Source organism: Myotis myotis, unplaced genomic scaffold, assembly GCF_014108235.1.
Source record: "Myotis myotis isolate mMyoMyo1 unplaced genomic scaffold, mMyoMyo1.p scaffold_m19_p_14, whole genome shotgun sequence".
Lineage (NCBI taxonomy): Eukaryota > Metazoa > Chordata > Mammalia > Chiroptera > Vespertilionidae > Myotis > Myotis myotis.
In genome coordinates, this window is record NW_023416318.1 from 37528554 (window position 1) to 37552581 (window position 24028).

General features: G+C 35.0%; 1 protein-coding gene across 2 annotated transcripts in view; it reads left to right on the forward strand.

Annotated features, from left to right (window-relative positions):
* The window catches only part of STRN (striatin), a 78844-nt gene that overhangs the window by 31938 nt on the left and 22878 nt on the right, over positions 1-24028 (forward strand). For both annotated transcript variants that reach the window (XM_036334861.1, XM_036334862.1), the window contains exons 3-8: positions 4005-4078; positions 9647-9725; positions 12651-12818; positions 14926-15061; positions 18018-18153; positions 22153-22263. In XM_036334861.1, coding sequence (XP_036190754.1) covers positions 4005-4078; positions 9647-9725; positions 12651-12818; positions 14926-15061; positions 18018-18153; positions 22153-22263 — 704 coding nt within the window. The remainder of the gene's footprint in view (positions 1-4004; positions 4079-9646; positions 9726-12650; positions 12819-14925; positions 15062-18017; positions 18154-22152; positions 22264-24028) is intronic.

Below are 24028 nucleotides of genomic sequence, written 5' to 3' on the forward strand. Positions count from 1 at the left end.
CTATGAAACATTTTAAATAGAGAATCTATATAATTTGGAAGACAATTGGGTATAGGAGATGAGGAAGAAAGATAACTTAAGAAAGATTCCTAGGGTTCTGGCAAGTGTGAATTTTGGAACTTATCAATTGAATTTAAGGGTAACAATTAAGAATTTTAAAAAGGATAAGAATTAAGGGTTTAAAAGCAAATATGGGAGGGACTCATGACTAGAAATGTACACATCAATATTGTGGGTAAAGTTATAGGAGTAGTTGAGACAAGAACAAATATTTTGGGAAGAGAATAGAACCCATAGTAGTCACAGAAATGGAAATGTTTGAAGAAAAGGCAGAGAAAGAAAAGCCAACAAAACAATGATTGGAGAAGGAAGGAGAAAGTAGTATATTGGAAGCAAGAAAAGGGGAGTTTGACAACTGTAAGTGCCAAACAGACTCCAAGTACATTGTATACTGAAAATAGTCATTTGGATTTGCCAGTTAAGAGTTTGTTGGTATCCTTGCCAGAACAGCTTCAGTGAGGTAGCAGGAACATAAACCAGATCATAGGGGACTGAGGGGTGAGTAGGAAAGATAAAGTGGAGACAGATACAGTCGCATATTTTTCAAGTAGTTTGACTTTGGAGAATAGGAGAGAGAAAGACTGGCCTGGTCCAGGGAAGTTGTTTGTTTTGTTTTTTGTGTGTGATTTTTTTTTTTTTTAATATATTTTATTGATTTTTTACAGAGAGGAAGGGAGAGAGATAGAGAGTTAGAAACATCGATGAGAGAGAAACATCGATCAGCTGCCTCCTGCACATCTCCTACCGGGGATATGCCTGCAACCCAGGTACATGCCCTTGACCGGAATCGAACCTGGGACCTTTCAGTCTGCCGGCCGGCGCTCTAGCCACTGAGCCAAACCGGTTTCGGCATGTGTGTGATTTTTTTAACGAATGGGATTTTCCTGGAAAAGAGTCCCTGATTTTGTATCTTTTGAAGTTCATGGAATGATCTGAGATTATTCCTGATATAATGGCACTATTGAAGTGTAATAAATTATTTCTTTGTGAATTAGACCTCTTAGATATTTTCATGTTCATTGGATTAGTTTTTTAAAACACAGATATTATATCCCTGCTTAAAAGTATCTGGCTAATTTCAAAATTCTGCTTAGTAAAATCTTTTACATCCAGGCCCCTTGCTAGTCCTATACATATACATGCACACATGACATACATTCACACACATACATATACACACAGCTGTTTTTGACTCACTTCACACACACACACACACACACACACACACACACACACACACACACATTGAGGAACTTTTAGATGGTTCTTCTGACAGAAATGCCCTCTGTATCAGTTTATTTGGTGGGGAAACTGACGGTATTTTGAACTTTAGCTAAAATCTCATGTGTTATCTCCTTTTTGGTAGGTCTCCTTGACACCACCTTTGACAGAATTAGCTAATTCCTTATCTGAATTCCTCTGACAGTTGATATAATTCTGAGCTCTTACCCCACAGTATGCTATAGTTATTTATTTACATTTCTGTCTCTTAGGCATCTTCTTGCCTCCACCTTATAATTGATTACAAGTTGCAGGTTGTTCCCAGCAGCCAATACAGTGCCTGGCGTGTTATAAGAATTCAGTACGTTTATTGGATATAATGAAATTATTTTTAAGGGAACCCAGCTTGTAAACACAGCGTTTCTTTACTTATTTTGTCTTTGTCTAATTTTTTATGAAGTGTTAGTTCATAGTGTTTTATTATTTTTTGTTGTATATATTGCATAGAATATTTTGTTTCATTTTTGTAGCTCTGTTGCAGTTTTTCCTAAGAATACTAGAATGCACTATAATGCAGTATTTTGTGTTTGAAAATGTTTTTCTTTATATGCATGTAACAAAAATATATAAATTAATTCCATAAAATTTTATTGCTACTTCTACTCTTTCCTCAGCCAGTTATTTTCAATTCGTGTTGTGACTTCTAGGAGGTATTGTTACTTTGAGTCAATTTAATGGCTCTAAATCTTACCCTCTTATAATAACATTAATACAAAGACATTGAGGTGGACTAGGAAATGTTTAGTATGGTGAGGAAATCTTTGATTAAGAGAAGCATTGGGAGTAGAGAAAAAAATGTTCTAAATTATTTGGGACAAAATATTTGCTAAAAATATTTAAAAAGACATATATACATATGGTTAATTCTCCAAATAATACAAAGTAGTTTCCCTTCTGCATCAGTTCACTGATTTCCCTTCCCAAAGGAAATCATTTTAACTGATGTTTTATGTATCATGTATCCAGAAATATTCAGTGCATATGAAATATACATAACATACATATAAACCACATAAATACATAGTATTTTGTACTTTGCTTTTTTACTTAAGCTTAGAGATCAATCCATATTAGCAAACAAATATTTTTTTCTTTTTAATGGATAGATATTATTACAAAACATTTTCTATCTATGCAGAACATAAAGACTAATATAAAAAATAATGATGTACCCACCACCTACTCTAAGAAATAGAACATCAGCTGTCTATAATTTTTATAGGTTTTCTTAAGATTCCCATCTATATAAAACATTGACTTTTCTGTTGTAACTGCAAAATAATCATTGTAAAATAATATGAAGAATTCCAGTACTTCATATAGTTGAGCAAATAAATTTCATTTTCTTTATACTTTCCTTGAAATATAAAAAGCTTATAGTAAGTGCTCAATTAGTTTTTTATAAGGATAAAAATAACTTTCAAAAAAAACTTTCAGAGTGGCTACATTATTCTTTTCTCTCTCTCTCTCCCTCTCTCTCTCTCTCTCTCTCTCTCTCTCTCTCTCTCTCTCTCTCTCTCTCTTTTTGTTGCTGTTAATTCTCACCCAAAGATATTTTTCCATTGATTTTTTAGAGAGAGTGTAAGGGAGGAAGACAGAGAGAGAGAGAGAAACATCGATGTGAGAGAGACACATCGATTGGTTGCTTCCCGAACGCGCCCAGGGAGCCTCCAACCAAGGAATATGACCTTGACCAGAATCGAACTTGTGACTCTTCAGTCTGAGGGCCAATGCTATATCCACTGAGCCAAACTGTCTAGGGCTCGCTATGTTACTCTTTCATTACTTCTTTATTACTTAGCTTTTCAAATTGTTATTATTCCAGTCTCATTATATTGAATATTTATTGTAAATGGCCTTAATATTTCAGGGAAGCAAACAAATTAAAATATACAAATAAATTAAGTAAGTATGGCCATTTTTAGTTAATCTTAAAATTTTTTACCTTATCTAGTTTATTTTTCTGGTTTTAGATGGTTAAATCTGAGATGGTTAAGTCAGATGAACCAGAAATAGTAACATTCATGTAGCTTTTAAAAGAAGAGAAGACAAGAATTCCTGTTCACAGTTTTTCCTGAGTTGTCCCTGCAAAGAAAGGCAAAGGATACTTTGACTATTAAAAAATTATTTATTTCTGCTGGAATATCTTATTCAATATTCATGATTGGGCTCGTTCCCCCTCCATCCTTTGGATTGTTCAATATAATGCATACTTGGAAAATCATAATTGCCTGACAAGACAAAACATATTATAGATGATTTTTCTTTTTAAAAAACTCGATTTTGGAAAAGGTCAGTCTTTTACAAGTTTATTTTACAATCCAAACTTTTCTGCTGCTTTTGATAATAAAATACTCTGGCAGTTATCAAGAAAATTTGAATACAACAAAAGCTAGCATGTTAATATGGTTCATTAGTAAGTACAGAAAGAAGATGTATGGTTCCCAGTGTTAGTCCTTTATTTCTTATAATAGTACTTCATGCACTAACAACAAAATAGTAATGGCAAATGCTTTTGTATTATGACTTTGACATCTTGGAAGGCTATGGGCCTTTGAAAGTTACCTAGGACTACTGCAAACTGATGACTACTCCTATTGCATATATAAAAGTTTACTTAAATATGTTTTAAGATGGTTTGTATTTTCTCATTTCTTTGTTAGAGCCAAATACCACAAGTTGAAATATGGGACAGAATTGAATCAGGGAGATATGAAGCCTCCAAGCTATGATTCTGGTAAGCTAATTTTAAAGGAAGTTCAAGTGATTAAAAAGAAGTTAATATCGAGTATTTGTAGCTACAATATGTATAACTGCAAGTTGATTTCTAGTTATTTGCATGTTATTTTTTCTGACCTACTTATCGTTTGACACTAATCATGTAGTGTCATTTAGATTATTTTCCACCAGCTTCCTTCTTTTATCCCCTTCCCTTTACTTTTAGTTTCCCATTTTCTGCTTATGTTCTACACTTACTGAAAGGATCAGAATTCATGGGGAAACATACATCAACATAACTGATTCTTGCTGGGTCTTCCCAGTATTAATGGGAACTTTGAGATGTGCAGTACAAAGTATAGAATGCCCTTGAAATCCTGAGAGAAAGAGTAGGAACTATAGAGGTAAAAGATTTCTTCTTTAAGTACAGGGGAATTCCTTGTCCTATGAGCCTAATACAGCCGTGGGCAAACTATGGCCCGCAGGCCGGATCCGGCCCGTTTGAAATGAATAAAACTAAAAAAAAAAAGACCGTACCCTTTTATGTAATGATGCTTACTTTGAATTTATATTAGTTCACACAAATACTCCATCCATGCTTTTGTTCCGGCCCTCCGGTCCAGTTTAAGAACCCATTGTGGCCCTCGAGTCAAAAAGTTTGCCCACCCCTGGATCCCTCAGTTTCAGGTGCAAAATTGTTTTGGACTTTGTCATCACAGCAGATTCTATAACTAGATCATCTTTTAACAGCTGAAACATTATTATTTTGCATTATGTCTTCTTTATCCTTCTCCTACCTTTCTCTTCACCTCACCAAACAATACAAAACTAGTACCTGGAAACAATCAGATATTACTTATTAGTAGATGTAAAGGAAAAGAAAGAAAAGTTGTTCAAAAGTTATTGCCATGTTTTAAGGTGAGTTTGTTTTTGACGTAATTTCAGATTAAATTCCTGGATCAAATATCTGAAGATAACAACTATTGTTTATATCACTTACTGAAATACCTGCCTTGTACTAGGGGCTTTATGTATGTTAACTGTAATTTTTAAAATAGTTATTTAATAAAGATAATATTATTCTCATTTTATTTTTTTGTTAATCCTTACCTGAGGATGTATTTTTTCCATTTTTTTTTTTTTAAGTGAGAGTAGAAGGGAGGCGGGAAGGGGGAGGTTGGTTGCCTCTTGCATGTAAAGTTTCTGAGATAAGAATATGCCAAATTTGAGAAATGAAATAACTGGCTAGTATTTGGAGGGAGGAAATTAATGTTTATAGATACAACTAGAGAGTTAGCCAGGGGGGAAGAGACGGTAAAATTTGTTACAAGGTCTTGTAAAATATGTTAAGGAGTTTACACTTTATCCTAGGAGTTATGAGAAGGCACTTGAAGGACTTAATTAGGACTCTTGTGATCAAATTTGTTCTTCAGTTTAGAAGATGGGTTAGAGAGTAGCAGAACTGGAATTGGGGAGACTAGTTAGAGGACTGACAGCCACCTGGCTACATGAGGAAGGTTACCCAGACAAGGGTTCTAACAATGGAATTTAAGAGAAGTAGGTGTATTCAGGAAATATTTAGGATCTAAAATCTGCAGGAATTGGTTCTTGTTTGGATGTAAGGGATGAAAAAAAGGGAGAATCAAAGATGACTCCCACAGTTGTAGTTTAAAAAACGAGACTAGAAGCAGTTTGAGAAGTTGGAGGGTTCACTTCTGGATTTATTTGTTAGGCAATCAAGTGAAGGTGGCTGGTAGACAGGTGTGTGGATTTGGAGCTTAGGCTGGTGGTATCGGTTTGATATGTAGATTGAAAGGCAGCACCATATAGTACTAATGGCACTCAATACATTTGAGTGAAGGTCCATCCAGGGACTTTATGCAGAGTGAGAAGAGGATTTAAAATGGAACTCTGAGGAATGGCAACATTAAAAAAAAACTGGTAGAAAAATAGAATCCTGAAAAGGAAACTCAGAAAAGTTGTCCTAATGGTAGGAGAGAAGCCAGTGGAAACAAAGAGGAGAAATGGTTTTCAGAAGTAAGGACCCTTCATCATTACTGATTAATTTCCAGAGAATTGAAGAATTTAGTGACAAACAGATCACTGAGAATTTATTGCAAGCAGTTTCAGAAGAGAGGTGAGGACAGAAACATAGACATGAGTGGAAAATGAAAACTAAGTATAGTCAACTTTCAGGAAGCTTGGGTTGTGAAGGTGAGGGAGTGGGATTAGAGGGTAACAGCTGACAGGACACAAAGGGTGAAGGAAGTGTGTGTGGGGGGATGTATTTTTTTGAGGAGGAGCAAATGAAAATGAGAAAGTAGAGATATACAAAATAGGAAGGTATCTGAAAACGTCATAGGGATTGGATTCTGAACACAGCTAGAGAATGACAGGGGTAGCAAGTCTTTTATTGTTACCAAGAGAGAATATAGGAAGTTAGGTGATGGGTTTGTAGGTTAGGGTTTCAGTTTGGTGGTAGGTATTTAATATGACAGCTTTATGTTTGAGACAAAATTATCTGCTAAGAGTGTGAGAGGTTTACAAAAAGTAGAGAAGATTTATAACAAATGAACAGGAGGACAAACTAAGAAATGGTAGGATTGAGAAAAGCTAAGGATCTGGTTGACATGTGTGACCGTGAGTTTAGTAAGAAGCACTGGTCTGAACACTTGCTAAACAGAATGAAAATAGTTAATACTTGAATTCCTGGAAAACAAGGAAATTGAGTACATTGACAAGAAAATTGAGTACATTGGCAAAAGAATGGTTGAAGGGATAGACTTCGAACTAAAACTCCAGAGGGAAGGAAGTGAAGACAAAAGGAGCCTAAATGGGTAAGAAATCGGAGATAGATTATGATCTAGAGCAGGTCAGCGGTTTTTTTCTGAGGCCAGATAGCAATATTTAGGTCAGGGGTCCTCAAACTACGGCCACATGCAAATACAAATATTGTATTTGTTCCCGTTTTGTTTTTTTACTTCAAAATAAGATATGTGCAGTGTGCATAGGAATTTGTTCATAGTTTTTTTTTAAACTATAGTCCGGCCCTCCAACGGTCTGAGGGACAGTGAACTGGCCCCCTGTTTATAAAGTTTGAGGACCCCTGATTTAGGCTTTGTAGGCCATATGTTTGCTCTTGCAGCTACTCAGCTGCTGTCTTAGTCTCCTTTTATTAGGGCATCAGTCACTTTGGATTAGGGCCCACCCTCAAGACTTCATTTTAACTTAATTCTCTCTTTGACAACCCACCTACAAAGCAGTCACAATCTGAGAGCTACTGGAGGTGAGGACTTCCACGACATCCTATCTCTCACATGAGGGGATGGGCTGAGAAAAACTCAAATGGGGTTCCAGTGAATATTCTTCCTTTCGTCTTCGCAGTACTCAGTCACATTCACACACTGGGCCCATGTGATTAAATATGCATTTAGTTTAACTCTTTCAAATGGACATCTCTCTTCAGAAGTGCGCCAGAACCCTGCAAGCTTGCTCATAATTTGTCAGCAGGTAGTTTCTGTACTCCCATCGGCTTTTCCCTGTGTTTGTTCTTTCCTTTGTACAATTTTTTCAGTCTTGATTGATGATTGATTTAGACAGGTAAAAAAGGTTCTTCTCAGCCCTTTGAGAAGTAACTTTGCCCACCTACTTCTATTTTATACCTGCCCACCAGAAGTTTTAGGATTCTGAGATCACGAACAAGTTAATTGTTTAACATGGGTGGGGAGCCTTTTTTCTGCCAAGGGCAATTTGGATATTTATAACATTGTTCTTGGGTCATACAAAATCATCAACTTAAAAATTAGCCTGCTGTATTTGGTCAGACATTTAATTAGCTCACCCCTAATGCCTTGGCAGGGCCAGACCAGATGAGGCCCACTGGCTGGATGTTTCCCACCCCTGCTTAATACTCTCATCTCCTGGCAACCACTAATCTGTTTTCTGTTTCTGTAGTTTTGCCTTTTCCTGAAAGGCAATATGTAGCCTTTTAATTCTAGCTTCTCTCACTTGGCATAATGCATTTGAAATTCATATGGGTGTATGTCATTAGTTCATCCCTTGTTCCTATTGAGTAGTATTCCATTGAATGGATATACCACACTTTGGTAACATCATTGGCTGCCAGAATAGGCACAGGCAGTTGGTTATATCTGCGGATGGTATAGAAAGGATTTAGGCCTGTTCTTAAGGGAAATTAGATGATCTCAAAAGTTCTTTCACATCTGAAATTTTAGTTTTTGAAATGTTAATGTAAATGTTTTTACATGGTAAGTACAATTTATTCACCTGACTTAATAAGGGGATGTATTGGAACATACTGTATTATATCCACAGTTCCTGAATTTGTGAGTTAGTGTCATTTTTATTTAGTATTGAGACTTTTGTTTTTGCCCTTTTTTTAAAAAAAAGAAAAGAAAATATACCCTCTGAAGTTATCCCAAAGTAGTTTTCCTTTTTTAGTTAACTTAATCCCCTGACTGCACTTTCTACCCTCCATCTACTCTACTGATATTTCTAGATCGTGTATTACAGAGCTTTGCCTCATTATTTTAGGAGAAAAATGAAAGTGCAAGATCTAATTTTTTAAATTTATGTATTTCTCTAATTTCTTATTGTTGTAGTGATAGCATATGAAGGAAAATACATGAGCTCTGGGGTTAGTCATGATGTCAATACTTACAACTCTACTTCTAACTTAGAAACCTTTCAGTTAACATGTAAAACTCATCTTTAAAACAAGGCTAGTAGTAACACCTATCTTTTGAGTTGTAAAGATTAAAACAGATATTGTAGACATTTTAACACAGCATCTGGAGCACAGTAAATGTGTAATATCAACTACCATAAAACAAACATACCCAGTCTTTCTTGTATCTTCACTTGAATAAAACCCTATAGAGATAATAGTTTCTTATAGTTTAATCAGGGACTGATGGAAAGTGTGAACTTTTTTGTATTTTTAAAGTTAGAGACATGCTATAGTTTAGAAATTCTTTAGTTTAGACTTAACACAGAGAAGGCTCTTTTAGTTTACCACCTTTTTGAAAGGATTAAGCTTCTAGCAAGTGATGAATTTAAAGTTTTACAAGGCCTATGAGATTTTCTTTCAAAGAATGTCTTAAAAAGAATACTTGAAGTTTTCATTTAATAACTAGTAAAGGAAGTAGATTTGGAATGAGATTATTTCCTACCTCCTCTTTAATCAAACTTTTTTAAAAAGCCATCATTCCTGGGTATTTTGTTCTAATTTTGACCTGGCACTTCAAATACTTTTATTGGACTCTTATTGTGTGACTTGATGTGGATAGGTCTATGTCTTAGAGGGAAATTCTCAGGCTGCCTAAGGAATTGGAAAATGTTTTTATTTCAGTTCTACAACTCCGAGGGAAATCCAGTAGCAGTAATGAATTCAGACTTTTTTTAATGGAAATTTGACTTAAAAACAGAATGTACATGGTCCTGAAACACCTTACAGTGCAGTATTACATTTCTTAATCTTATAAATATTTTTAGATATTTTTTATGAATAGAGATACCCTCTAATGTATATGACAAGTCAGTTTTATTATGATTTAATGTTTTCTAGATGAAGGTAATGAAACAGAGGTGCAGCCACAACAAAATAGCCAGTTAATGTGGAAACAAGGTCGTCAACTACTCAGACAGTAAGTAACTCCTGGTCAAATTAAAGAGAAGCATCATGTATTTTCATGAGATTATTTTTGTTTTGTATTTTCAACTCAGAATAATTTTTCTCATTTTATACTGCTGCTGTGAAAAGTTTAATTGAATTACTTTTCCTTTTTCATATTAAACACTTTTTCCCCTGGTAGTGGAATTTATAAATTATTAAATATTAATAAGAATTATAAGGCATAAATAATTTTCATTATTTTAGATTCATCAAAAAGAGTATAATTTTAAGCTTCTAGATTTTACATACACTTAAATTTATAGTTTAAAGAATTTTATACTTTGCATCTTTTATACATGAATATACAAGTTTTAATATAGGTTTAATTAGTATTTATATGTAAATTTGTGTTTTTTTAAAATTATTTATTGCTTAAAGTATTACAAAGAGTATTACATATGTCTCCTTTTTTCCCCCGCCCTTGACAGTCCCCTGGCCTCCCCTACCCCTCAGTGTCTTATGTCCATTGGTTATGCTTATATGCATGTATACAAGTCCTTCGGTTGATCTCTTAAACTCCCCCCCCCCCCAAATTTGTGTTTTTAATTGATTGAAGAACTTTTTGATTTCCCTCTATTTGCAAATATTGCACTAACATGTACTTTCTCCTATGAAATGGGTAGTTGAGTATAAGGAGGGAGCAAAGCTGGGTTGAGCTTCAGATGTCAGGTGGTGGGCAAGACCTACTCACCAGCTCAGTAGCTGGTCCTTGCATATCACATTTGAAATTGGTATTCAGGTTTATGCCTCAGTAAAATGAAATTTGCTGTTTGTTTTGGACTTTTCAGATCGCTTGTGAATACTCTAAATCTATAATTTCCAAAGTGGATGCCTGCCAGCCATTCCTTTTGGCGATGGGAAGGGAATAATAAAATGTCTTCATATATCTATTTTTTTATCTACTTGAAGTTAAGAGAAAGTGAGATTTCACTAGTATTTAAACTATTTAAAAAAAATATTTTTGTTGATTTCAGAGAGGAAGGAAGAGGAAGAGAGAAATAGAAACATCAGTGATGAGGCTGCCTCCTGCACGTCCCCTACTGGGGATCGAGCCTGCAACCCAGGCATGTGCCCTTGACCTAAATTGAACTGGGGAGCCTTCAGTCTGCAGTCCAATGCTCTGTCCACTGAGCCAAAGTGTCTAGGGCTCACTAGTCTTTAATAAGTGGATTTTTTCACTAGTGCCTTGACTTTGGTCTTAAATATGATTTATGCATTTTCTTTTTATAAATAAATACGTGTTCTTAATCTGCTGGGTTTTTTTAATGGGAAGTTGTAATAGTGAGCAATCCAAGAGATATTTGCAAAAACTTTAGAAGACTCATAATCTGTCCCTTAAAGGAAAGGTGAGCCCTGACCGGTTTGACTCGGTGGATAGAGCATCTGCCTGCGGACTGAAAGGTCCCAGGTTCGATTCCGGTCAAGGGCATGTATGTTGGTTGCGGGCACATCCCCAGTGGGATGTGTGCAGGAGGCAGCTGATCGATGTTTCTCTCTCATCGATGTTTCTAACTCTCTACCCCTCTCCCTTCCTCTCTGTAAAAAATCAATAAAATATATTTTTAAAAAAAAAAAAGGAAAGGTGACATTTTATCAGTGAATGAGGAAGTAACCATTCAGTAAAGCCAACTTATGGAAAGTGCAGTTTTCGAAACAGTTATTTGTAAAGTGATTTTGCTGCCAATGTGAAGTATGTATCAAATATTATTTGTTAAAAATAGAAAAACATAATACCTTTGTATTAGTTTGTAAGATCAACTGATTAAGTTTAGGGAAGTTAGAAATTTATTATTCAAATTTTAATCAAACCCTTTCTGTAAATATTGAATAGGATTAAAAAATGAATGTCTTAATTCAATAGGATGCACTTATTCCATTTTAGTCACATATCTTTGTGAGATATCTCTTTGAGCTATATTAACTATTAATATCAGGTCTTGAAATAAATTGACCTTAGACTGCTTATCTTGTCCACCTTTATTTTCTCTCTCATCCCATAGACTGATGCTTATTTATAAGTTAATGCCTGACATTTGTCAGTCACTTTTATTAATGGTGCTATTAGTGACACTTGCCTTTTTAATATTCCTGCCACTACCCTTTTTGGGTTTGGTTTTTTTTTTTTGGTCATCTTTTTTTGTTAATAGAAATTGAGTGCCTTCGATATACCAGGCACTGTACTAAGTGTGTCCCTTTTAAGGGAAAGAAAGCTGAGGTTCAACAGAATTAAAGTAACAGAATGAAAATGGCAGAAATGGGCTTTACACCCATTTAGGCTAATACAAAGCCTATTCTCTTTTATTCTGTGCTGCTGCCCCTCTTCCTGTGTACCCAGGCATTCCACATTCCACAATTGAATTGTGGTCTGCAGTTTTCGTTTTACAATTGTCCTAAGACAGAAGTGTTCCTTCTGTAGAAGTGACTCTTTGGATTATACTGTCTTATTGTATGTAATAGAGTAAATTATGTATGCCAGAAACATTCTCTTTAGATCTTAAACAGTGACACTTTACATCAGAAATGTAAAAAGACTACTGAGTATAACAACTACTATCATAAAATAGTAATTTATCTGAGAGTGAGATTGCTCCAACCCTGCCTAGAAGAAAGAATGTGCTATTAGGTATATTAAGAAATAGTTTCTTTTTATGATAAATATAATGAATGGTGTATTGTATAGTTCTTTGATTTTTCTCAGTGATGGTAGAGACTGGTACTGCAAGAGACAGCTCCATCTGCAGCTGGAAGATTATTTATTAGCAAGTCATACTAGCATGGTACTATTCTGTTAAATCCTATGCAGGCATTGAATTTAAAGAAATACTTTTATTTATGTATTAAGTTATAGAATGCTGATCCAGTATGGCTGAATTATAAGGATCATCTTTATACACAGGTATCTACAGGAGGTGGGATACACAGATACTATTCTAGATGTGAAGTCTAAACGAGTGCGAGCTTTGTTGGGCTTTTCAAGTGATGTCACGGACAGAGAAGATGACAAAAATCAGGATTCACTTATAAATGGCACAGAAGGTGAAGTTAAAGATACAGCAATGATTGGGTAAGTATTTTGTCTGGAAAGTGTTTTAGCTATAACTTTAGTTTTTATTAAATATATTTGGTTTAGGGGTGATATTTATGGTACTTGCACTTTTAGATACTGCTACAGAAATAATTATAATAAGGTTTAATAGGAATTTAAAATTCATTTATTAGAAGATAACATGTCGTGATTAGAGTTTATGATATTTTAAGAATATTTTTTATTTAAGATATTTGCTTGAAATTTATGGATTTAATGCAGATTTTAATATCCTAAAACTTAGTCACTTACTATTAGAACTTCATAAAAGATCTTATTTTGGAAATTCAGTTAAAATTTTTAAGAAGTAAACCTTATCTTAGCCACTTTTATTTAGTCAGGGGCACTGATGGCTTTTCCCTTAGATTGTCAAATGAAAAAATGATAACAGCCAACACAACAATAGCCATGCGGTGTGAATGAATAAAAATTATACCCTTTTTTTGTCTGATTGGCAAAAAATATATTTTTTGGTGTCAAAGAATTTTAGTAGTTTATGTGTGCCATGACATGAGAAAGGTTGAAAATTGCTGTTCTAGTGAGAACACAGTTTCTGTTCTCTGGACCATAAACTAAAATTATGAGATTTAGGTAAAGGTTCAAAAATATGACTTTTGTAAACAGATGTCATTAGGGTCTTCTTAAATATATTCATTAATAATTAAAACTACATTAAATTGTTTTTATAAATGTGAGATGTAGATTGTTTCTCTATGTAGACATAGACAATGTAGGCATTCTTGCTTATAGTTTTACCTAAGCAGCGGTTCTCAACCTGTGGGTCGCGACCCCTTTGGCGGTCAAACAACCCTTTCACAGGGGTCGCCTAAGACCATCCTGCATATCAGATATTTACATTACGATTCATAACAGTAGCAACATTACAGTTATGAAGTAGCAACAAAAATAATTTTATGGTTGGGTCACAACATGAGGAACTGTATTTAAAGGGCCAGAAGGTTGAGAACCACTGAAAAGGGTTAACAAGTCAGTATAAAGGCCTCAGAAAAGACCACTTTAGTCGTCTTGTGTTTTGGTCTGACCTATCTTTTGAAGCTGACAAGGATATTATTCTGAATGTCTAATTATGTAGAGAGGAAGAATAGGGTGGAAAAACCTCAAACGTAGCTTCCAGCAGATTTGAAATGTATTATTTGTCTTGAAAATTTCGTCCATAGTGTGGCTATATTTTTCCATAGACATACCTTCGTTTCTAAAATATTTTTTAATGAACTAGAGAGAAATCATCCTTTCTGGTCATTAGGAAATTGTTTACTAGATTTATTTTTAGGGAACTAAATTAAAATCTTACATATTTGAAATCATTTCCAAAAGTTTAATGCTCACCAATAGGATGAAGTTTTGTAGAAATGTTGATTTGAATAATATATTGTATTTAGTAACGTGATGTGCACATTTGCTTTTTTTCAGCTCATCAGCTGTTCAGAAATATAAGATAGCATCAGAGAAAAATGACATATTTTCTAGTTATGGAAACTTTTAAAAAAATATTTTATTGATTTTTTACAGAGAGGAAGGGAGAGGAATAGAGAGCTAGAAACATCGATGAGAGAGAAACATCAATCAGCTGCCTCCTGCACACTCTCCACTGGGGATGTGCCCGCAACCAAGGCACACGCCCCTGACCGGAATCGAACCTGGGACCCCTAAGTCCGCAGGCTGACGCTCTATCCACCGAGCCAAACTGGCTAGGGCATATCATGGAAACTTATGTGTCACAGGAAGAGTAGCATAGAGGAAAAGAATAGAATAAAGTTGTGGCAGAGAGAAAAAATACTTTAAAGAAGAAATACATGAAAGTTAACCTAGGATCAAAATACATCTGAATTAGGAGGGGTTCTTTACATTAGATTACCATTCATCTAAATAGATAGGGTTGCAAAGTACTTTAAAAAGTAATCACTTCCTATATTATACTTTCATGGATAAGAATCAATGTCATTCATAATGTTATTTGAGGAAATGTAGTTACAATATAAACAGAAGGTAGTGCATCATATTACAAATTAATTCTTATGTTGAGTTTAAAAAATTAACTGAGCAAGGTGTACATGTTTTAAACCAGGAAATCTGAGTTAACAGATTCTGCCTCTGTGCTGGATAATTTCAAATTCCCTGAAAGTGCAGCTGCAGATTTCAGTGATGAAGACGAAGATGATGACATTGATGGACGAGAGAAAAGCGTCATTGATACTTCAACAGTGAGTTGGATAACTCAGATATAATTATTTTTAGGGACTCGTATGCATACTGTAAAAATAATACATATCTTTCAACCTAAACCCATAACTTTATTTTTTTCATGAATTTGAAGCAGTATAAAAGTTTTTAGTATTGATTGAACACTCAGGAGTATTTTTAGTATAGCAGCTTTCTGTTAAGGGCCTCATTTTTTGTTAATTCATTAAACATTTCAACATTTCTATAGAGCTGGTGAATATGGTAAACATTGTGTGTTATAACAATGCAGTGTTATTCGCTGCTATAAGACAATAGAACTGACAGACCCATTATGGTGCCTAATGGCGACTGGCATCAACTCTAATTGATAATTGATGCAGTTTTCTTCTTGTCAGGGTTGCTTTGGTAGACAAGTTCTACAGACTTTCACAACTCTTCCATTAGGTTTCTTCAAGCTAGTTTAGGGTTTTTCTGTAATTTTGCTTACATCTTTGTAAGTTTATTGACTCTCCCTTGGTAGTTTCTTACAATAAGAGGTATCTCTAAATTGCTTTTTCTCACTTCTCTTCCCTTCTCTGTTCTACCCCCTTCTATCCTCTCCTTCCCCCTCTTCTTTTTTCTTTTTCCTTTTCAACTCCCTTCTTTCTCTTCTTCCTTCTACCTCCTTTTTTTTCTCCTATTTTTAAAGTAAGATATGAAAGCATGCTTTGCTTTGACTAGGAAAATATTCACATTTCCTCTTCCACTTTTATTTAAGAAGAGCGAGGAAGAATGTAAGGTAATAGAAAGCAGATTGAACCTGAAGTTAAAAGCCTTGGGTTTAAGTCCCAATTCTGTTACTAATTATCTGTGCTTATTAATCCTTCAGGCTAAACTTTTTAGTTTGTAAAATGAGGATTATAATACACACCCATCTCCCCAGAGGATTTTGTGAAGAATATGAGACACCATATGAAAATGATATATTTAACTATAAGTATTTTCTAAGTGTGACTTCTTTGTTCTTTATGCCCTCTGCTTCCATCAGAGACTGTCAAATTATTATTTCCAGATTATTGTTTCTCTGGGCAGGAATGGGGTGGAACCTTAGATATAAGAAAGAAAAGTAATACATGCTTATTACAATAAACTCCATCCATTCCCATTTACTAATCTACTCTCCATTGGTAACCACAGTTCACTTTTTTTCTATGTCTCGCCATTAAAAATTCAGGAGTTTTTGTTTATTTGTTTAAATGGGATACTTGACAGACAGTGGTTTTCATCTTGCCATTTATCTTCATTCTTCGTTAGGTTATATAGAGGAGATGAGACCTAGAAACAGTTTTTCCCCCCCAAAAAGTTAGTTTAGTGACTTAATACCATACTTAGTAATAACTAATGTTGGAAATACATTTAGACTCTGAATTTACGGTTCCAGATATTTTTATAGCATTTCTTGATTTTAGGGAAATATTCTAAATAGTCAAACCAATTATTCTAGCATCATTTAAGAATCCTTGATTTCTCCTATTCAGTTTTCCTATATACCAGGAAAGGCAGAGTAGGTTTCACCCACTGTGCCAGCTTTCTTCTATTGATAGTAGCTTCCTGGAGTGTGCATTGAGAAGGATTCCTGAGGCTCTGAGTGCTGTGATTGACAAGTGGTATCAGTCATGAGCATGAGAGCAGGGCCATCCAAGTCAGGTAATCGTTATCTCTTAGAGTCTACTTCTAGAGTCTTTAGTCTGACCCATTGATGTATGTTGAACCATTATATGTTTAAACTACTCAAAATAGTCCAGGGATGAAGTTGATCAGATCACGCTATTTCTGTTTTACATGAAGTGAAGAAGCTGAGGTCTGAAGAAGTGGAGATACTGAGTCCATTTTTTCAAAAGAAGCTGCAAATCAGTTGTCCTACTTTGTTTGGGCTTCTGGTTGTGGAGGTGACCAAAAAGGAGATAATTCATAAAAAGTATTGGCATATAGATCTCAAAAATCATCTTTGGCTCAGCTGGTATGGCTCAGTGGTTGAGCGTGGACCTCTGAACCAGGAGGTCATGGTCTGATTTTCAGTCAGGGCACAGCCCAGGTTTATCCCCAGTAGGGGGCGTGCAGGAGGCAGCTGATCAATGATTCTCATCATTGATATTTCTGTCTCCCTCTCCTTTTCTTTCTGAAATCAATAAAAATGTGTTGTTTTAAAAAATCATCTCTGCATGCATTAAGGCTAAGTTTTAATCTTCCAACTGGATTTGTGGTTCCAGAGATTCCTAAATATATAAAAATGAGATATTACAGCCCTTACTAGATTTGCTATTAAATCTAAGTCAAGTCTCACTCTGAAACATCCATATTTTAGGAAAAACTTGAATATTATAGAGAGTTATTGGAGAAAATTGATGCAAGGCTGGGATAGTAGAAATAATAATGGGAATTCCTTTCCTATTCCTCCCCCCCCCCCCCCCCCCGGCCACAAACAGAATAGTTTCTAAGTGTAAGGCATGCATTACTGAGTTTGTAGTTTTTGTGATTGTAAATTTTATAAGGGAATGGTATATTACAGTTAAAATTGATCATGGTTATATTCTGAAAGCTCTTGCAATGTTTTATGAAGTGTTTCTTTCTTTGGACAAACTGTATCTAAGAAATACAAGATTTGGTTGTGTTTCTTATAATAGAGTACATATTTTTAGCTATCTAATTTAAATAGATGTCTTATATTCCAGTGTTTTCAATATATGACTCCATTAGTTTATTTACAGTAAGAAATCATTGAACAAAATTTAAATTACTACTTTAAAATGTATAATATTATAATCTATACACTTTTTAAAGAGACATCTGTTTTCCACTCTTGAATAGGTATTACAAAGATACACTTTCTGAAGGAAACAATTAATTGGGTTTTGTCACTCAATGGTAAAGGGGTACCTTCTCCTTTATTTAAATTACTTCCATAATACATTTTAATTTGGCATGTTTTCTCAATAGATTGTTAGGAAAAAAGCATTGCCTCAGAGCAGTGACGATCGAGATACAGAAGAAGCTCTAAAGGAGTTTGACTTCTTGGTTACATCAGAGGAAGGCGACAGTGAATCTAGAAGTGCAGGTGACGGAACAGACTGGGGTAAGGAAGGGTACTGGATCCAACCAGAGACATTATGTAAAGAAAAGAAACAAATTTTTTTTCAGGAGGGAAACATCTTAAAGAACACTTTAAATCTCTTATAAGTTGAAATGTTGATGCAATGAACTTCTTATTACCATCACCTTTTGTCTAGGGTGTGTGTGTGTGTGTGTATTGTGTGTGTTTAAAGAAGATTGTATAAGTAATTATTTCATTTTAAAAAATGAATACAGTATGAAAATAATTTGAATTCACATACAGAATGTTTTCTATTTTCTGCTTAGATAGTAAAACTTGCAAATCTAGATTTTGTGGAAATTGAATATGACAATGTATTAGAGTAGCAATGTGCTGCAAGAATTTTTAAAACATACAATACCTGACTTTTTAGTCAGGGGCACATATCTCTTTTCTCTTAGATTGTCAAATAAAAGAAAAAATGATATCAGCCAACACAGCAAAAGCCGTCAGTGTGAATGAATCAAAATTATAGCTATTTTTTTTGTCAGATTGGCAAAAAATACATATTTTGGTGTGCTGCAGTATGTTAGTAATTAGTTTGTGTATGTCATGAGATGAAAAAGGTTGAAAATTGCTGCTTTAGAGGATTTAGAAAGCTCATCTCTGGCATCTTCTGTACAAAAAGAAATAAAGTTTAAAAATTGTAGTTATCATTCCAGTCAGGTTTTGTCAGTTTGCACAAGGCATCAGATTTTGTGTGTGAATTGTTCTAAGCGTGTTTACTATTTTAAATGTCTAACAGGAGTTAAAACAAGTGTTTTGGAATGAGAGAAAATTTTCGAGGTTAAAGAATTTTAGAACACCCTTAGTTTACAGTCTATGCACTTTAAAGACTGATAAGGTTAGAGAATGAATAACTATCCTAATATTTTCTTGTCCCTTTTCCTTCAGGGATCTGATAATGTTAATACCACTTCTTTTTCATGGCAAATATTTGAAGAATTATTTGGGATAATCACTTAAAATCATAATATGGCAAATATAATGGCTATTTTAGTGACTGACCTTTTCCCCCTCCCCAGAACAAAGTTTGGAAATCAGAGGAAGTTAAAGTGAAATGAGTCTCTCTTCTGTCTTATTCCCTAATGTGCTTATATATCAAGTTATTCAGATATTTCAGGCAACAATTCTACCAATATAGCTAGATCACTGTGCTACACAAAGGTCTTTTCTTTAAGGAGTCATACATCTGAATAATAATAGTTGGCCCTTTTCATTGCCATTCTTATTGCAGTGGTGATTAGGATTCATTTTCCTTCAAAGACAGCTGTACTGTCCCATATGTAACTTCCTTAGCTTTAAGGCATGAGTTATGGTCCCACATCCTATCTAATAATAGACAAACATGGTAATTGACCGTACCTTTGCTACGCCTCCCATGGGCTAATCAGCATGATATGCAAATTAACTGCCAACAAAGATGGCGGCTAATTTGCATACTGCAGGCAGGGCGGGACAGCGCCATCCCCCCTGCCCCACCGCCATCTGTGCCTGCTATTTGTGACCCGGGGTGGTGGGGCGGGACAGCGCTATCACGCCAGCCCTGCCTCCATCCAGGCCTGCTATCTGCAACCCAGGACGGCGGGCGTCTGTGTGCGACCCGACCCGGGGTGGCTGGGAGATGCAGCAGCAATCAGCCAGCCCGCCCGGGCGTCCCATCTGCGACCCAACCCAGGGTGGTGCCCCAACCCCCGGATCAGCCCTGCCGTGTGCGCAACCCAGGGCGGCGCCCCAACCCCCGGATCAGCCCTGCTGTGTGCGCGACCCAGGGTGGTGCCCCAACCCCCGGATCGGCCCTGCCGTGTGCGCGACCCAGGGAGGCGGGGCAGGCACCGAGGAATCGGGCCTGCCATCTGCCACCTGGGGAGCGGGCCTAAGCCAGCAGGTGGTTATATCCCTACGGGTCCCAGACTGTGAGAGGGCACAAGTGGGGCTGAGGGACACCCCCCCTCACCCCCCCTCCCCAGCCAGTGCACAAATTTTTGTGTACCGGGCCTCTAGTATTATATGATACCCGTGTGTACATTTTAACCTAGCCTGCTATGAAGTTACTGGTGAAAATCTGAGGCACTGTTCCCACATCTGAGCTGTCGCACTCTTTAGTAGTGTACTGGGTATTTTTGTTTATGAATATGAGTGAATGATGGAATCTTTCAGTCAACTGGAGGTTCCTTTACCAGGACTTTGATCTTATGTGTTTTATACTTCTAAATAAAAGCATTCCACTTTTAAGCAATTAACAAAACTAAATGGCAAATCCTGTGCAGTTGAATGGACATTTAAACCATTTTAAGTGCTTCCTTTATCCCTCCTCACACCCCTAAAAAGGTGAATATGCTTAGGTTAAGAATCTTGTTAGTTTCTGCCAAGTAAATAGATTGTACCACACAACTTCTATGACCTTTCATTGCTATTGTTATTATAAGTCTAGTTAAGATTATGATAAAGATAATGTTTTTATTTTTTAAAAATTAAGACTAATTTAAAATCACACAACTGAAGGCACTTGAGGATCCAGAAGCCACCCAACAGATTACTGTTTATTCTGGCATATTTTGGTTTAGTCCAATCATTCAACAAATTTTGATCAAATGCCTTCTGTGTGGCAAGTGTTCTAGGTAAGGATCTCTATCCCTGTTGTCCCTGCAGTCTAGTATGAGGATATAGGCACTAAGCACAGTACATGAATAGTATGTCAGAAGATGATAAATGCAATGGAAAATAGAAAATGTAGAACAGAATAAGGCGGATAGAGAGTGGTGGGTGTGGGGTCATTACAGTTTAAAATAAGGTGTACATGGTAAGTGCCATGAGAGGATAACATTTGAGCAAAAGACTTGATGAGGGAAGTTAGGGATATGGTATCTGGAGAAAGTGTTTGGGAAAAAGAAAGCCAGAGCAAATGCCCTAAGGTAGCAGCAGCCGTAATATGCCTGAGGAATTCAAGGAAGCTAGAGTGGCTGGAGCAGAGTTTTTCTAAGGGGAATATAGTAAGAAGTGACCAAATCATGAAGGGTTTTGAACACAAGGATGGCAGGATCTGACTTTTATGTTAAAGCATTACTCTGGATGCTATATAAAGAACCCAGGGCAACCAGTCTTGATAATAGACTTGGTGGGGCGAGAGGACAACCATTGCAGCAAATTATATGGGGAATCCTGTGGATAGAACAGATTGGATGGGGAAGATTGGGAGTTTGATTTTGTTTGTTTAGTTTGAGATACTATTTAGACTTCCAAATGGAAATGTAGAAATGAGCAGTTGGATATATAAGTCTTGAGTTCAAGCGAGAGTTCTGAGCTAACACATGACATTATATAGTATATAAATTATTTTATAGTAAGTATAATATATATAACATTTACGCTTTAAATTTTCTTCTCCCAAAATAGTGAAAATTAGTAATTGTAATTTTTTTCTTACTAGAAGCTTTGTTTCCATTTAAGGAATTTATTAGACTGATTAAATTGTATAAATTTTGGATGTAGGTTAAGTTTCAAGTATTCCTTATAAGTCCTATAAAATAAAAATGGTCATTTGTTGATGAACACATGCCAAAAACATAAAATTTTCCAAATGAAAAGATCATTGAAGTCTATTTGTATAATCTCTTAATAATAATCTCTCATTTTGTAAATTAATAAAAAAATTTGTGATTCAATCCTAATTTAATTCAGAAAATGGGATGAAAATGGGTTCCTGATTATAGCATTTTGGGGCCTAATTTAATAAAAGTCACATCTTCCAGGTGTGTGTGCTTTTTTTCTATGTCTCTTTCAAGAGAAATTTAATATTATTACCTAGGAAATTGAATTGGTCACCATTTCTTAGATACTGTGTTTTGTGTGACATATAGCTAATGTCTTTTTTAAGTTAATGATACTAAGAAGAAAATAGTTATGTCATTCATAACTATTGACTTACAGTGTTTAATATTTCATTGAAAAAGGCTGTTTCATTTGTTTTACTTTGTTTAGAAAAGGAAGACCAGTGTCTCATGCCTGAAGCTTGGAATGTGGACCAGGGAGTAATTACCAAACTCAAGGAACAATACAAAAAGGAGAGAAAGGGGAAAAAGGGGGTGAAGAGTAAGTGGAAAACATTGTATCTGTAAATCATAAATCTTGCCTCTTTCATATTCCCCAATTTTTTTTCAATGTTTTCCTAAAACTACTTACTCTTTTTCTTTTCTACTCCTGACCTCTTTCCTTTTCACTTGCTCTCAGGGGTTGAAATTAAATGGTTAGCTATTCAATTATGAACTTTAAAAGAAAAAAGAAAAACTATGCATATTATTGTGGAATCATAACGTATTTCAGTAATAAATCCAGAGCCTCATGAGAGTGTGGGACCATGTATTCAAACATAGTGATAATTTGATTTTTAAAAATATTTGTACTTAAATTACAATAATGATTTTTCACTGTTGATAGTTTTAGACAATTTAAATCTCATCTAGTTTGACCCTGTGGCAACCCACCAAAATTATTGCGTATAATTTTAGAATTAAGAGACAGAAAGTTAATTTCTACCCCTGAATATTCTATGTGTTCATAACACACAGTTCATTTGCTTTCACCATTATATGCTATACAGGGCACAAGTATACAATTTCTAAAAGTATTTATTAATTTAAAACTTTTGGCCAACTCCATTTATAACATTACCAATTAGCTTTTTTGTTTTCAATAAAATGTGTGCCACATGAAAAATAGAAGCTAAAATTAAATTTCTAGCCCTGTGAATCATATATATAATTCACTATGCAAACTATTAATAAAGTTTAGCAATAGCTCTAGTTAAGCCTGTAAAGTGGAAATACAAAAGCTTTCAAACATCCCTGAAAACATTAAACACCATTTTAGGAGAACAAGGTGAAACTACCTCCTTGTGCTTCCTCTTATTGACAGTATGAATGTGGGTCTTCCTTTTTTGGCAATAGGAATTTCATCCTTTGGGATATTAAAGTAGTGTAAAGTGAGATTAAAATCCAGTTTAGTAAAACATGTATTTAAAAGTTGTAGAAGACTGGAAGGATATACTTTTTCTTTTTGTAGTGATGTTAAAGCTTATCAAAGACCAGTCACTTCTGTTAGGACATTCTTTTACAACTTGGTAGTTATTGGAAAACATTTAAGTGTTTATTTAAAATATTTTAGAATTTACAAGTAAGTTTGAATGGATAAAAGTCAGTGACCGTTTTTGATGTTATCATTGTGCCAACCATTACATAACTGAGAGATGATGTCATTTGATGTCTTCTCAATCTAAATTAAATCAATATAAATATTAAAATAAGAATATTTTGTACATTTTATCCAAATAAATTGATGACCAACCCCTTTAAACTGAAATTTTGAGGAAAATTTGTATATCATATATGAGAAAAAGAATATTTTAATTTTTAGATTGACTTAAAGTTGATATATCTCTTTAAGTCATTATGCTGCAATAATGTCTTGAAATGTAAAAGATCTTTAAATTGGAATGGTATCAGGACTTACGTAGACCCCACGTACTGTTATATTGCTTGTTCAGTTCTTGTCAAATATCAAGGCATTGCTGTAGTTGAAATTTAGCACTTTAAGATCTAAAACTGCACCATTTGACTGGAACAGTATTCCTATTAATAGAAGTTATTTCCTGAATGTAGGGATTATGATCAGTATTTAGGCATACAGCATAAAGTTTTTTAGTATGATGAGGAAAAATGACTCTCTGGGGAAAAATTTTAATGTCTTTTCTTAAAGCTGGAGAGGCTATAGACAGGTTCAGCACATTTTGTTTTCATTGTCAGTTCATATTATCTGGATAAATGGTAGTCTGGGAACAAGTCAAGACGATAAAAAGAAC